At 42.1% G+C, this 15,498-nt stretch overlaps 1 protein-coding gene across 1 annotated transcript in view; it reads left to right on the forward strand.

Moving 5' to 3' along the window:
* The window catches only part of CUNH8orf89 (chromosome unknown C8orf89 homolog), a 55,736-nt gene that overhangs the window by 6,696 nt on the left and 33,542 nt on the right, over window positions 1-15,498 (forward strand). Inside the window, exons 2-7 of the mRNA XM_036232794.1 lie at window positions 1,377-1,540; window positions 3,039-3,192; window positions 5,260-5,355; window positions 6,145-6,200; window positions 9,337-9,372; window positions 11,132-11,251. Of these exons, the coding sequence (XP_036088687.1) occupies window positions 1,377-1,540; window positions 3,039-3,192; window positions 5,260-5,355; window positions 6,145-6,200; window positions 9,337-9,372; window positions 11,132-11,251 (626 nt within the window). The remainder of the gene's footprint in view (window positions 1-1,376; window positions 1,541-3,038; window positions 3,193-5,259; window positions 5,356-6,144; window positions 6,201-9,336; window positions 9,373-11,131; window positions 11,252-15,498) is intronic.

The following is a 15,498-nucleotide window of genomic DNA, read 5'->3' on the forward strand; positions in this document are numbered from 1 at the left end:
TCTTCTTCTGTTCCATTGGCTTCTGTATCTGTCTTTATGCTAATATCTTATTGTTTAATTACTTAAGCTTTGTAATGAATGTATTTTGAAATCAGGAAGTTTGATGCCTCCAACTTTATCTTCTTTCTCAAGATAATTTTGGCTATCTGCAGTCATTGTGGTTTCATATGAACTTTTGAATTATTTTTACTACTTTTGGAAAAAATTCCATTGGGATTTTGATAAGGATTAAATTGAATCTGTAGATCATTTTGGATGGTATGGACATTTTGAAAATGTTAAGTTTTCTAATCTGTGAACCTGAAATATCTTTCCATTTGTTTGTCTTCTTTAATTTTTTTCATTAATGTTTTATAGTTTTTCAGTGTACGAGTCTTTCACTTCCTTAGTTACATTTATTCCTAAGTATTTCATTCTTTTGAATGCTATTGTAAATTGGATTTTTTTTTTAAGATAGTTTGTTATTAGTGTATAGAAATGCAAGTGGATTTTGTTTGTTGATTTTGTATCCTGCAACTTTTCTGAATTCCTATATTAGTTCTAACACTTTGGGGGTGGAGTCTTAGGGTATTCTGTATCCATGGGATAATGCCGTCTGTAAATAGGGTCGGTTTTGCTGCTGCTTATGCAATCTGGATGACTTCAATTCCCTTTTCTTTCCTAACTGCTCTGACGAGGACTTCCAGCACTGTGTTAACTAGAAGGGGTGAGAGTGGGCATCCTCACCTTGCTCCCGATCTTAGAGGAAGAGCTTTCGATTTTTTACCATTGCGTAGGATGTTAGTTGTGGACTTTTATAGTCTTTATTATGTTAAGATAATTTCTCTCTGCTCCTAGTTTTTTGAAAGTTTTTTTTTATATATTGTGAAAGGGTGTTGAATTTTATCATTCTTTTTCTGCCTCTATTGAGATAATCATGTGATTCTTCTTTATTCTTCATCTCGTTAATGTGGCATATCACACTGATTGGTTTTTGATTGTTGAACCATCCTGGCATCCCAGAGACAAATCCCACCCGGTCATGTGTATAAGAGTAATATATTTGAGAGAATCCTAAGCATTCTCTTGTCTTGCACATGATAATTTGCTATTGGACTTAAATTTTTTTTTATATATTGCCAAGTATCTATAACCTGAAATTCAAAAGAATTCATTAAAATATGCATTAAAAAATTCTTACTATGTATTTTAGCTATATTCTTTAAGGCCTCTGCCTTAAAATCCCAAGAATATGTGTTTACATATTATAAACTTTCCATTTAAATCTATGTTAGTATTTAATCTGAATGATGGAAAACAGATTAGAAAAAATGTTTATCTCTGAAATACTTTCTTTTGTGTGTGTGTGTGTGTTTTGTGTCCTCAATCTGGATCAGCATGTCACCTTCATCAACACTGTTGGAAGAAGGAAAAATGCCAGTGCTATCTCCTGAAATCAAATTCGAGACTTCTAATGTCACCAGAAATTCCCTTAAGAGTTGTTTTCTTTTTGAAAGTTGTTGGAGGAAAGCAGTTTTAGAAACACAAAAGATAAGGAAAGGTAACTTCAGTTTTACTCCTATTTTACTTAAGAAAATATAGGAATGGTGAATTTGAATTTACATGTATATCTTTTAAGCAATAAGAGACATTTTATAATTTCTGTAACAGGTAAGTAAGGATAGTATCTTAAGCTGATGGAAAAGAAAAATAGAAGCAAATTAAAGTTAACTTATTTAATTCTGTAACTCATGATAGAAACATTGTAAAGAATTACTTCTGATATCAGTACAGTGCTGTCTCTATTGGGTCATGCCACTTTTCATAAATAGTGCTTGTTTTTAAATACCTCCAGTTGGTTTTAATATTTCAAAAAGTAAATCCTTAACAGCACCTTTTTGTATTTTGTATTCTAACCAAAGAGTTACTTTTTGAGTGAGTTATGTGGCAAGTATCTTATATCCTATAGTTGCTCAATAAAGACTAGTTTGGGAACTTTTGACACGTAAATGAGTGTATTAATAGCTTTTCTCCTATAATTTCAAATTATAATTGCACTTTTTATTTATCCTGAATTCTGCTGTCAGCTTTATTAACAGAGATATAACTAACGTTTTAGCACTTCTGTTTTTGAGTAAGTTGCTATAGTTGTTCGACTTTTTCACTAGATTCCATTAAAGGTACTCAGAAGACATCAGTCATCTAGATTTCTATCCCTAAATCTATATGTTTCTTGATCAAGGAAACTATTTTTTTTTTTTTTTTTGCAAAAGAGAAAAAAATTGAGGGTTGCAAAAGGATTTTGAGTATTTAGCATAATTCTAGTCCCATTAAAAACCATTTCCTATTGCTGGACTAGACTCGCTTAGCAGAGAAAGCTTAAAAAACAGTTCTATATATTTAGCTTAATGATCACCTAAGCTTTTATTTAACCTCTTAGTCTGCTTTTTCCATTTATGGCCTTCGTTTTTTTAAAAATTTTTTAAAAATAATTTGATAATCTCCTTGTCCAATGATATGTGAGGTCAGTAAAATAAACGATCTTGATGTTTCAATGTTATTGTTTATAATATGGTGTCGAATTTTGCAGAAAGGCAATTAAAATCAATGCCTGATGTAGCATTCTTTTATTTCTCATCGCTAGCTCAGATGATCATATACTTACACATCTTGACATAAAAGCAGGAGGGTGGAAAGATTTAAAGTAGCAGATAACAGAGGACTCTTAAAAGTGCTTTTAAACCCTTTTCAGTGTGAAAGCATCTATGAAAATAGTCAAGGCAGAGGGCGGCGAGGGCCGTGGGCGATCTGAGAGGCAGCACTTCTCCTCGTTCTCATCCCTAATTAGCCGCCCAATCATTTCCCCCTACCGTCCCTACGCTAGGAACTCTAAGGTAGTCTCTTGGGAAAGATGCTAGATAAATCATGGTAACTTAAAATGTCCTTTACTTAATGACCGATTTAGTGTATTTTATTATACATTTTGGTATGTAGTAAAAGGAGTTATAGACATTTCATTAAGAAATAACGAAAACGATTATGATGCTATTTTTAATTAGAATACGCCACGGCATTTGGTCTAGAAGAGCTCAAAGAACCTGTCAAAATGCCATATTTACCAGGATTGCAGAGTTGCCAAAAAAGCGTGAGTTCGTCTCCACCAGCGGCTGCCCCCAGACTGCTGCGTGTGGACCCAGAGATGCCCCCCATCGGGTAGGTCACGCCTATTTGACCTGCTTTCGTGGAATATTTATTTGTAGTAACACTGCTGAATGTAGAGGTCTTTCCGGCCGGTGATTCTAATCCCTTCTTGCCTACCAATATATATATTTTTTTCCATAAAGGATTTAATTTTTTAAATCCAAGTTAGCGATTTTTTTTTTTCAATTTGACAAGTGGACACTTTTCTCAGTTTTCAAGCGACATTGCCAGAAAGGACATAAGCACTTTCTTTGAAAAATTTGTATTACTCTAGCGCAGGTGGCTCATGAGACTAATGGAATTTCTAGCAAGAAAAATAAATGAGCTCTCTGCAACATCAGCAGGTGTCATTACCTGTATGAGAACCTCATGTGTCCTTTCTCGTTCGACTGAAGGGGTGTGAGGGAAGATTCGGAGCGAGATGTCAGCCTAGCGAAGAGCCCGCATTAACTGTCAGACATGACTTTGTCTGCCAGACAAGTTCCAGTGACTTTGGAATACTGGCACTTAAAAGCATTACTGTAAATGCCTTTTTTACTGGACATCAGACTGACTTACCATTAAAAAAACAAAAAACAAAAAAACCCCTTTCTTCAAGGAATTTACGAATTAGTAAGGCAGTCTCCTATTCTCTTTGGTTTCTACTTTGGTTTATTTATATTTTCATCAGGTATTTATTGAATATGCCAGCCTTAAAAAAAAAAAAAGTAAAGCTGAAGCATTTACAGCAGTCTGAGTTGCAGCTCTCTTTAAGGCAGATTTACATTTTCATATTGTCTCCTGCTGCAATGAGCTTTAAGTCATCCCGTTATACACAGCATACAAGTAGCAGAATTTCAGAGACTATTTCTTGATTTTTCCACTAGTATTATTGTTCCCGTTAATTAGCCTTGAAATAAATACTGGTAAAATAAATAGAAAATTAGAACATACTAAAAATGAAAAGTTGTGGTTAGTTTCTATCTAAATTATGACAATAACTAAGAGATTTGCAGAAGATTTGGGGAGACAAAGTAAAACAATCATTTGATAATTTACCCATGGTAACGTATCTATTTCTATTTTTAGGTGTTTTCTTCTAGTTGTAATTTCAGCATACTTATACGTTTTTATTCTGCCTTTTAAACTTTATATATGTGTATTTTTTCATGTCACTGTATAGTTTTCAAACAGCCTTTACCATCTACACCATATTTCATTGATGGGTCCATAGTTTAGTTAACTGCGTTTAATAACATAGTTTAGTTAAAAGTCCCTATCGTTGGACTTTTAAGTCGCTTTGCCTTTTTCAGTTTTGTGACTGACACCTCAGTGAACAACGGCACACGTAAAGCCTGTCCCATCACTTTTCACATTATAATATTATCTGAGGACAGGCTGCCAGGCTCTGAAAATATAAAAAGCAAAGTTGCTCTTTCTGAAATGAGGTGGCAGTGAAACGAGGCAGAGTCAGAGGTGGCAGAGGAGAGAGTGGCGAGCAGAGCGGGTGGCGAGAGTGAGGCAGGAGGGGCCGGGGCGCAGAGCGCGGAGGACCCCGGGAGGCGCAGCATGAAACCCGCTTGAGGGCCCCGAGTCTCCATCCCAGCCAAGACCCCTGTGCCCCTGACACCCAGCTCGCTCCGGCCGTTTCCCCGGGAGTCACGGGCCTTCGGCGGAGGCAGGGGCGGGGGTGGAGGGTCGCTAGGCGTTGGACTTGGCTCAGCACAGACCAGCCTCACGACCCCCCCTTCACGCATTCGGTCGTCTCGAAGAAACCGGGAGCCTGGAAAGCACCCCGGAATCAGCCCGTTCTGCCTCTAAGGTTTGCTTCCTACCGTTTTCACTCTGTTTGAGTTTGTTGTTGTTTTTTCATTTGCACTTTGGCTGTTTGTGAGACGATTCCCCTGCATTTTACATGGACTCGAGTGTGGCTTCGCCGAAGTCAAGGAAGCATAGTTTGAGTCCATGACATCCGCGCTGTGACAAGCGTTCTTTGAACACAAAGTGGAGGAGAGGCCGCCTAGCGCCGTGCTGGTCACGCAGTGCTCGGCGAGCATGCGTGTTCGTTTTCCTCTGTCTGACACGCGTGTCTCTTTTCAGCCGTTCTGCTGGGAGCGTGTCGAGCTGCCCGCAGGCCCTGTGCTCCCGTCTGCACGCCACCCAGCGCCCCGTGAAGGAGCAGCCCTGGCAAAGCAGGGGAGTACTCGGTTCAGTCTTGAGTGCGACCCCTCCCCCTCTTCCCCCCCCCCCCCCCGCCTCATATGTAAATACTTGATTTTTAAATGCCGATGAAAGTCTAATGTTTTCTCAGGTTTCTTTAATGATAATTAAAAATTTTCAGTGAATCTCAAGGCACGTTCTGGTAACATAACTAACCGATAACAGTAATCCTAGAGGTGAACGGTATTTCAAAGTTTTGACTCACTTCTAAACTTTAAAATAGTTACAAGGAATTTGGAATTCTAATAAACTACCTCACCCACAGCAGATTCAGTCATGAGGTATTTCCTCTGATAATATCCTTATTATCTAGGTTGATTTCAGAAGGAACAAAAGTGAATTATGACGAATTGCAGATTGTGGTGATGAATCAGGAAAAAGTACACAAATAAGTGAGTCGGTAGCCGGCACACGCAGATACCCTGTGAATCTAATCTTCATTCCCTTCCTCTTAGCATTCCCCGGACGATGATCAGTGAGAGTTAAGATAAATCGAGGTAAAGATGGGAAAAGTCAGACGTAACACTCATCCACTGGTAGAATTTGTTAGCGAAAACTGAGATACTCATTTGGTTCCTATCTGCTTCCGATCACATCAGTTATCGTGGAAGGAGTTTCATTTCTTTAATGTTTATTTAATTTCCATGTGATGTCCTTCAACAAGCGAGTTTCACTGAGAGCTGCCCTGGTCTCTCACTGCATTTTGGAGAATGAACACACCCTGGGCTTACAGGGAGGTGATTTCATGATAACATGTGATTTTAGGATAAAGAGGACGAAGGAGACGTGCTCTGTGGCGCCCCTTCGGGAGAAATCGAAAGGTAGGCTCACCTCTCCCTTCCACCACATGTCCTGTGTGGAGGTCGGGAACTTAATCCTTTTTTTTTTAACTTCTTTTATTTCCACTGACTTAATTGTCTTTGTTTTGTTAATACTTCTTTTTAAGCTTTGTTTATTCTATACACTTAGTGGATTTTGTGTTCAATATGTATATGACTTTATTGTCTCCGGACGCTGGGATAGGCCCTCATCGTCTCCCATGGGGGCCATAGCAGGAGCCTGCAAACTAGTCTGGCTTTGAATTTCTGACCTCAAAAAGCCTTCAACACTGCAACAGGAGCCTAAAACCGTAGCCTCTAGCCACATCACTCCGTCTTCAAAAACAGTGACTGATCACCCATAGACTAAGCGTGGGTGCCGTCGCTTGGCAGCGAACCCGTGACCATCTTCCCCTCACTTCACTTCCTGGCCTCATTTGCTAAGTAACGTTTTTCATGAATCCTGTGTATCTATAACATCCATCTACAGACACTTATCCATGTGCCAACAGTTTTGGGTTCAAAAAGATTATCTTACATTGATTTATTCCTAAGTCCATGGTGGCTGAGAGGGTTTATAGCTCCAAGGTATATTCCCACCTTTTGGGGTACGGGTTCGTTCTTTGAATCTGTAAAATCAGGGATTCTCACCTTTATATTTCTGATATGTTTAATCAGAGTTTTGTGTTTCAAAAACATACATTGAAAATCTCTCTTGAGCCAAGTAATGAACCTTTTAATGATGCCTACAAGGTTATGGAGAATCTCTTGGCAGCTCGGTACCTAGACTTTCCGTCTCGTCCCTCACTCTCATGTGTTACGGACTCCTGGGGGCTTCGTACCAAGGAGTCCACATATGGCATGCGGCATCATATATATGTCAAGGGCTTAAGTTCTTCATTAAATTCTTAACCGTTTCTGAAATACTTTTACCCAAAGTTAGTGGTTAAGATTCTTGAGCCACACAGTCAAAACTTCTCCATTTTGTCTTAGATTTCCTTGTCTTTTGTAGATTATGATCTGCGCCAGGGTTTTCAACAGTGACAGTGTTAACATTTTGGCCCTAATAATTCTTCGTTGTGAGGGTCCGGCCTGTGCTTTGAAGATGCTTAGCAGCATCCATGCCCTTTACCCACCAGGTGCCCTCCACAAGCGTGGCCATCAGAAATGTCTCCAGACACTGCTACACGCCCTGGCGGTGGCCAAATCACTCCCAGCTGGGAACCACCGGCCTAAGCATAACATCTTTAACATCATTCGTTATTTACTACTCGTCCTTCAGACTATCAAATGTTTCCTCCTTTGCCTAGGTGTAGTAATTCTTTCCTTGCCAGATTAAGACTTTTTAAAAGCTTATTTTTGTCATAATCATAGGTGTCTCGTTCTAGTGCATTCATCACTTCCATGATTTCACACTCGTGGAATAACAGAGTTAACAGAACACCTCTAACAGGCCACCAAAACTAACATGCTAAGGAAGATGTTGTGGGCAGCAGTCAGAGTTGACTTGTGAGCAGCTTTGCAAGTTCAGTCTCTAGACGCTCGTAAGGTTAAATGTCTGTGAACATCTCCTTGGCGATTTCTTCTCTGTGAATTCCCATATACTATAAACAACTTCTGTGATCAACAGACAGCGAAAAATAAAAATATAAGTGTTAAGTTAAACAGAAGGCATTCGTTTTGCATCTTGGCCCAAAAGGGCATTTGCCTGCCTGTTTCCCAGTAGTCCACTTTTATGGGTACTATGGGCTGGGTACTATGCGCTGGGTACTATGCCTCACCTCTGTATCCTGCGGTGCCTACACCAGTTTCTGCAACCTACTGAGTGTTCAGTAAATACTCGTTAGTTTTCCTTCTGAGTTATGCAAGATGGCACTTCATTTACTCATTCACCAAATGGGAATTGACCACCTTCTCTGTGCCAGACGTTGTTCTAGGTGCTTGGGCTTCGGCTACATCCCTCAACAAAGCAAAGAGCCCTGCCCTTGTGGAGCTTACATGCTCGTGAGGGAATACGGCCAGCGAGCATTAAATAGCCTAAAGAGGCCCATTGTCTGGTGTGTTAGAGGGTAGAAGTGCCGTGGAAGCATCAACTAGAACAAGATGGCCTGGGTCAGTCAATCGGGGCGAGAAGGGCGATGCCCGGTTCTAAACAGGGCGATGAGAGCAGGTCTGGGGGTGGGGCGATAGACTCGGGAGGGGGAGCGGCGAGGGAGGGGGCCTCTGGGGAGATGGGGGCCCCGGGCGGCGGGCCCCTGGCCTGGGGGAGGAGGGAAGAGCGGCCACTGAGGGTCTGACGACGTGGGGCCTGGGAAGGGGACATTGTAGGTAACCGATCGAAATGAGAAGCCCCCGAATGATTTTAACACAAGAACGATTTTAATGTGGTCCGACACGTTTTAAAGGGTTATCGTGACAACGGCCATCTACTCCAGTAGTTACACTTTTTTAAAAAAAATGGTCCTTGGAACTTCCGCCTCTGGCTGTGTTGGAATAGCTCTCATCACACCAAGTTTACCGCCCCAAATTGGCATTAGCATGAGAGCTAATTATAAGGATATCGTGCAAATATATTTTATAATAAATTAGAATAAAATATAGAAAGTAATATGTTATGATAAAAGTAATACAGATATTAAAAAGCAACTGTTTTAATGTTCAGAGCTGTCATGATCAGCAGGCCTCGAGAGGCTGAGACACTAGAGAAGTAAGTGCAGGAGGAGAGCTCAGAGTTCTGCAAGCAGCTCTCCCCTCCGGCGCCGGCCTATTCCTGAGGGGCCCGCATACTGGGAATACCTCAGGACCTAAAGCAGAAAAGATCTTGGAGCCTAAAGAACTGAGCAGGGGTTTCGGTAACTTCGTATTTGCCGAAGAGACAGAGGTGGAAGCGTAAGGCCTGCCGAGGGGAGCCCTGCGTAAACCCAGCTTTCAGCGGGAGCTCCTGGAGGACTGCGCACCATCAGGCATCCCAAGACCAGACTAGCTTTAGAGCAGCCCGAAACCCAGTCCTGACTAAGTTAAAGTAGTGAACCTGCCAGCGATGATTAAACCTCGGGTGACCCAGAGCTTTGCAGCTAAGTAATTCACTTGTTTTCTTTGGAGGAATCTTTTAATGTTGATTCAACTGTTTTAATTTTAGGACTCTTAAGGCATTCGAATTCTTCAATCAATTTTGGTAAGATATTTTCTAGCTTTTTTTTTTTTTTTTTTTGCATTTTGTCTGAGTTTTCAAATGTATTGGCATAAAGTTTAGTCTTTTCTCTATCGCTACTTCTTTCTCTCTTCTCCTAATATTATTTATCTGTTCCTTCTGCCTTTTTTTTCTTGATCGATCTCACCAGAAGCTTTCTTTTTTGTTAGTCTTTTCAGTGAAATAGTGTCTCTAAAAATCTTTCTTATTGTAAGTTTGTTTTCTACTTCATCAACTTCTCTTCTGTATCTCCTTTTTTCTTCCATATTCTTTGGGTTCCTTCTTTTCCTAATGTATATCTTATACCTCGCTTATTAATTTTCAGTCTTCTTTTCTACACTGGGATTTTAGCGTATAAACCTCTCTGTGTATAACTTGCTGCACCTCAGAAGCTTTGTAACAGTTTCTTTATCATCTAGTTAAATGTTTAGTGTTTTTTTTCTTTTTTATTTTTTATGGTGACATCAGGTAACGAAATCCGGTAAGTTTCAGCTGTACACTTTAACAATAAGGCATATACATATTTAAACTGTGTGTTCAAGTATTTGCTTTTTGACCGATGTATCATTTAGAATGTCTGTATAAATTTCTAAAGATTTGAGGATTTTAAATTTATCTCATTGTTAACAACTTCCAACTTATTTGCATCGGTCTGTATGATAACAGTTCTTTGAAGTTTTTCGAGTGTTGCTTACCGCCTAGAATCTAGTTAATTTGTAGCCAGAGGGTCTTTCTAAGTGTCAAGTCCATTGTACTGCTAACAACAAGAATCCCGATTGTATTCTTACCCTCTACTCTCTCTCTGAACTTCTCACTCATGTTACACGCTCAAACAAAACAAAGCAAAAAAAAACAAACCACACTGGAGAATTGAAGACAGCTTCTTTGACACTTGAAACTACTTGAAGTTAAATCATAGTATTTTAAAGCAATGTAGATTTGAATGTTGTTTTCAAAGACTTATAAGTTTCTAAATAGAAGTATTTATACATATTTACATATTTAGGTCAATCTGTAGTGATTACATGAGAACTTTGAATTTGATGGATCTAGGTTCACCTTCTGCCCCTAACGGTTACTAGGTGTTTGTCCTCAGGCAAGTGTGTTAGCCTTACTGAACCTTTTAAAAATCGTAAGCCAAGACAGTCCTAGTTACCTACTTCTCGGTGTTGTGTGGATGAAATAAGTGAAAAGAGTACTTGACCAGAGAGATCATTCAAAAATGTTATCTATCATTACTATTATGATTACCACTTTATAATAGAGTCTCGATTAATGCTATTTCAGCTAGCGAATGGCTTATTTTACTTTACAATTTTATTTTACTTCACTTAGCATTTATGAGAAATGGTTTTATTTTTATTTGGAGAAAACAACTTGATAAGTACATAACTTGTTATATGAGCTAAATATTTATGGAGATTGTGCCTTTTATCTGGGAATAAAGTCCACAGCTACCCATGTTTTAAGAAGCACTTTATAGATGCAGATCTAGTTTTATATAAGTAAATGAAAGCATTGCAGGTTTTTTTAGTTAAATATTTTCTGAGATGACTTGCTATCACGTCGCTTTAGAAAGCAAGTAGTGGCATTTCTACTTCAAAGAATGTGTTATGTGCGGAACCAGTAGTGTTCGATGGTCATTCGAGGAACATGTTTCGCTTGCACTGTATTTTAGAGAAAGCCAGTAATATGTGCTTAATTCTAACTTAATACCTAACTTTTTTTTTCTTTTTGGTCACAGGTTCTGACTTCAGCAATCCTCTCCCCGGAGCTCCATCCCAGTACTTACAGAGACTTTCCAAAATGGCCATCCTGGAGTATGATACCATTCGTCAAGAAACAATCAGAAAATCGAAAAAGGGTAAGAAACGAGAGCTGCGAGACTGCTGATAACCCTCACGTGGCATGAGGCTTCCTTCAGCCACTTTTAAGGTTTATGCTTTTTTCCTTTCTTTTGATACGTGATATGATGGGCAATGATTTACATAAAAACGGACATGTAAATAGGAAATAAATATTTTACATTACATATAGAATAATTTGTATTTTGTTAACATTATAAGAGATTTATGGTTTATGGGGGTGTAAGCATAAGAAAAATTGCATTACATGAATTTCATGCACACTAATTATATTTTTTGATTCGGTCTGAGAAATGTGTTTTGAGTGCCTGTCCGTACAATGACTTTGTTAGGAGCCACAGAAGATTCAAGAAAAAGCAAGTTCTTGTCGTTGGGGTCGGAAGGCATCCAACTAAACCACCCCCATTTCCCTGCTCGAGTTTGAAATGGTCGTGAGATAAGTAGTCAAGCAGACGGAGGTGAAAATATTAACTTTGTTTGCTGATGAAACCTGGAAGGGAAACCCTGGCGTAGATGTGTGGCAACCTCTTAACAATGACCTTGAGAACTGGGCCAAGGCGCACACCTGGTGGTGCTGGCGACCTTGGGCTCTCGTGCTGAGTCAGGGCCCAGCAGAGAGCAAGGTGTCCGCTGTGTGGACTGGCAGATCTTTCAGGGGAGTGGAGGGGAGACTCATCCCTTCTCTGTGGGGAGGAGGAAGACCTAGGTCGGGAGGAAAGCTGCTCCCCGAGGAGTCGGGGGAAGTGTTTGTCACTGCACCTCCTCGAGAAACCGGGAGAAATCCTGGTCCCCGAGACGGAGGTCCGGTGGAGAGTGGGCCACGGGCCACAGCAGAACCTCGAGGTTCAAAAATGGGGCAGCAGCGTCCAGCAGGAAGGCCTTGTGGCGGATGCAGTGTTTGAAGTGGGCATCAAAAACAGCAAAGATGAAGGGAGGGGGCATTACCAGAAAGACGAAAGAGCATAAGCAAACACACTTCCTTTGGGCCGGGGCCCTGGCTGGTGCCCGGCAGGAGGCACAATTCCCTCCAGTCGCCGAGCCAGAGCCTCGGCAAGTGACGCTGACCAGACGAGGGCCGTGGCGAGCTGGGCGCTCACTGCCTAGCCTGGCTGATTTGTTACATAGCGATGTCAGCCCAGAGCTGACGGATATGCCAACCCTTCGTGAGAAGCCTGACTCTGGATTTTTGCATAAAACCTTTCAATGTGTACATGTTAGCAACTAATGAAATAAGCAACTACTTCAGAACGTGCAATGCCATTGTGTGTGCCAAAGTTACATATGCGAGCTAGACCTGGCTTTGAGGGGCCATTCATTTATGTGACCTCTGGGTCAGAAGAGGAGAGGGTGCCAGGGCCTGAGGTGACTGGGTGATATCTGGTAGAGAGCGTGGATGCTAAGCGTGAGCTTTTATTTCCTCTGTTTCACAGGGGGAGATTTTTTTTTTCCTCTTAGTTAAAAATGAACTCAATTTGTTTACTAAAGCTCAGTTTTACAAGCACGGAGTCACGCCCCAAGATGGGAGATTTTGAGAATGACAGTAAATTATCGCTTTTGTGATTCAGGAAGATTCATCCGGGTATAATTGGCAGGCCAGACTGTGACGGGAGGAGATTGGAGGCAGGGAGCCCGGCGAGGAAGTGTTGATAAAAATGGAGGTGAGAATCTCTCGCTAGAAAAGCAGAAGCAGGCGTAGGAAGGGAAGACCGGATAATTAGAACATCAAGGCAAGGGCTTGCGGCCAACGTAAGGACAGCAACAGAGGAAGAATCCAAACCCGCTCATTTCCAGTTTTAGACGTACGCTTCTCAGGAGTGCCGCTCTGGGGAGCAGCAGGAGGAAGGCCACTTCGGGTATATTCAGTTCGAGGTGCCACGGGAGCATCCACACAGAGGAGGAGCCAAACAGGTAGTTAGTCGACAGCAGGGACGTCATTCCAGACACAGCGCTGACCGGATCGAGAGCTTAGAGGAGCACGGGACTGGCGGAGGCCGAGGTCTCCGTCTGACAAAGCAGAGTGCAGAGAGTTCAGATCCGGAAGGGATGGGGGGAGATAGCAGGAAGGTAAAAATAAAAGTGAAGAAGATGGCATCACAGATGTAGGAGAATGAACATGGTTTCTGTCCCTGCAGGCTTTAGATTAATGTATAAAATGCTCTGAATACGTACATGTTTGTGCGCGTCATCACGATGCATTCGTTCCCATGGGGATAACTAAATAAACGTAAATGGATGTGTTTGCACTTACGTCTGAATTCCGATTGAGAATGACTTAGATATTAGCTCTACCTTTTCCGTCATCTGAGAACCCATAGTGTGGTCAATAAGTTAAGAAATGGAAAACAGGAGAAAACATACCGTCTAACAAAAATTTGATGAACTCTTTTTTTGGACAAGCACTTCTAAACACTTCTGATTGTCAGACGGGTTTCATCTAGTGAGCTGCTACTGTGTACACTCAACGTTTAATATTATTTGAAAATCTTATGAAAATCCTAAAACGTAGGTAGGTGAAATTATTCTTGTTTTATAAATGAGGTAAATAAAGGGTCTTTGTTTTACACTGCACCTCTAGCTAGAAACTAGGAATAAATTCTAACCTATTAGGTTCCAAAGCCCATATACATAATCTTAGTGGAATAATAATTTTTAAAAAACTTAAACTTGGTTGCTGCACCATTGTTTAGTTACTTAAAATTTAGGGAAGGGAAAATGATACTCGCACAGAGAAAAATATCTCGTAATATTGAGTTGGGTTTCTGACCTGTGACGCCAATACATTTCGGAGAGTTTTTACCAGGAGAGTAGCAAGACCGCCCCCCGCCCATCTCTCCTGTGAAAGAGTTCAACTCAAGTCGATTCAAGAAAGGGGGGCAGCGTTTATTTCTTTTTAATAAATGAGATATACTGACAATCATTAGTTACCTTTTTTAGCTTCTGGTTGAATTTAATTTAACTTATGTTTTTCATTAAATTAAAAAAAAAAATCACAGCCTCTACATTTTTCCATTGCGTTTACTCTTATTGTTCCTCACGAACTTTTAAGAAAAACCAGCAGGTGTTTAGGACACAGAAGGCTCAAATCGCTCCGAGTAAAATAAACCCATGATTAAGAGAGAAGGACGAGGCGCCGACTTCTGACGCCGCGGTCGCGGTGGATGCTAACTTCTGTTTGGGGCCGAGGCAGTCTTGCCAGAAACGATCTTTAGCGTCTGTGCTTTGGAAGTTCCTCCAGGGTAAGTCAAATTATCGAAATCTTGGGAATCGGGACCTTAAGGTAAACATTCAGGATGGGAAGACCGAGTCCTGATTTTAGGGTGAGAAAACAGTTCTTTACAAAGAATAAGTACTTCGGTGAAGGACAAACCATTAGTCAGTGATAGTTGCAAAGAAATAACCTAAGACTCGCTGTATTTTCTCCAATTCTAAGCTCGTCGGGCAACCCTCTAGTACGTCATTTAGATTCCCGAGTAAGGAGGCGCCGTCTCTGGGGGACAGCAGTGACTAATTGTCTTCACAGGTCCACTGTGTGCAAGGCGTTGTGCTGACACTGTGCATCTGGTCATCGAATCGTCCCAACGTCCCGGTTTCCCAGCCCCGGTCGGCGGGTTCTCCCTCCATTCCCTCTCTCCGCATCTCTCGTGCCTTTCCCCAACCTCTCGCGCTGAGCGAGCGTGCGGCCCTTCTCCTGATCTCACTGGGAGCGAGGGGCAGTCAGGAGGGCGCGCCCGTTCACGCCCCTGTGAGCACACGTGACCAGGGCGAGGTGGCTCCCCGCTGCTCAGGGGAATTCCTGAAGAAGGACTCAGGTGACACTGCACTGTCAGCCATGAACACCCAGCGGCCCGGGAGACCTGGCTGGCATGCTGCAGCGCCCGCCGCCCGCACCCCGGGGACGCCACGGCGTGGGGGGCGGGCAGTGAAGACGAGCCCAGGGCTGGAGGGAGGACGGCACTCGGCGTGCGCTGGAAAGGGGACGTGAAGAGGCCCCTGGCAGGGTCTGGGACGCAGACGAGGTCGTGAGGTCCTGGAGGCCAGCAGTGGCTGTTAGCACCCATGGGGCTGAAGGGCCAGGGGAGGAGAGCGTGTCACCCGAGCCCAGTGGGGACAAGAGCTGCAGAACAGCCTGGTAGGACACCCGGAGGCGCAGCACGGAGGCCCGTGAGCCCCCAGCCTCTTTTGACGGCCACTCTCCACCTCCTGCCCATGCCCCTCACTGGCTGGTTGCAAGGCAGGTGGGCGCGGA

This window comes from Rousettus aegyptiacus, unplaced genomic scaffold (assembly GCF_014176215.1).
Source record: "Rousettus aegyptiacus isolate mRouAeg1 unplaced genomic scaffold, mRouAeg1.p scaffold_m13_p_15, whole genome shotgun sequence".
Taxonomy (NCBI): domain Eukaryota; kingdom Metazoa; phylum Chordata; class Mammalia; order Chiroptera; family Pteropodidae; genus Rousettus; species Rousettus aegyptiacus.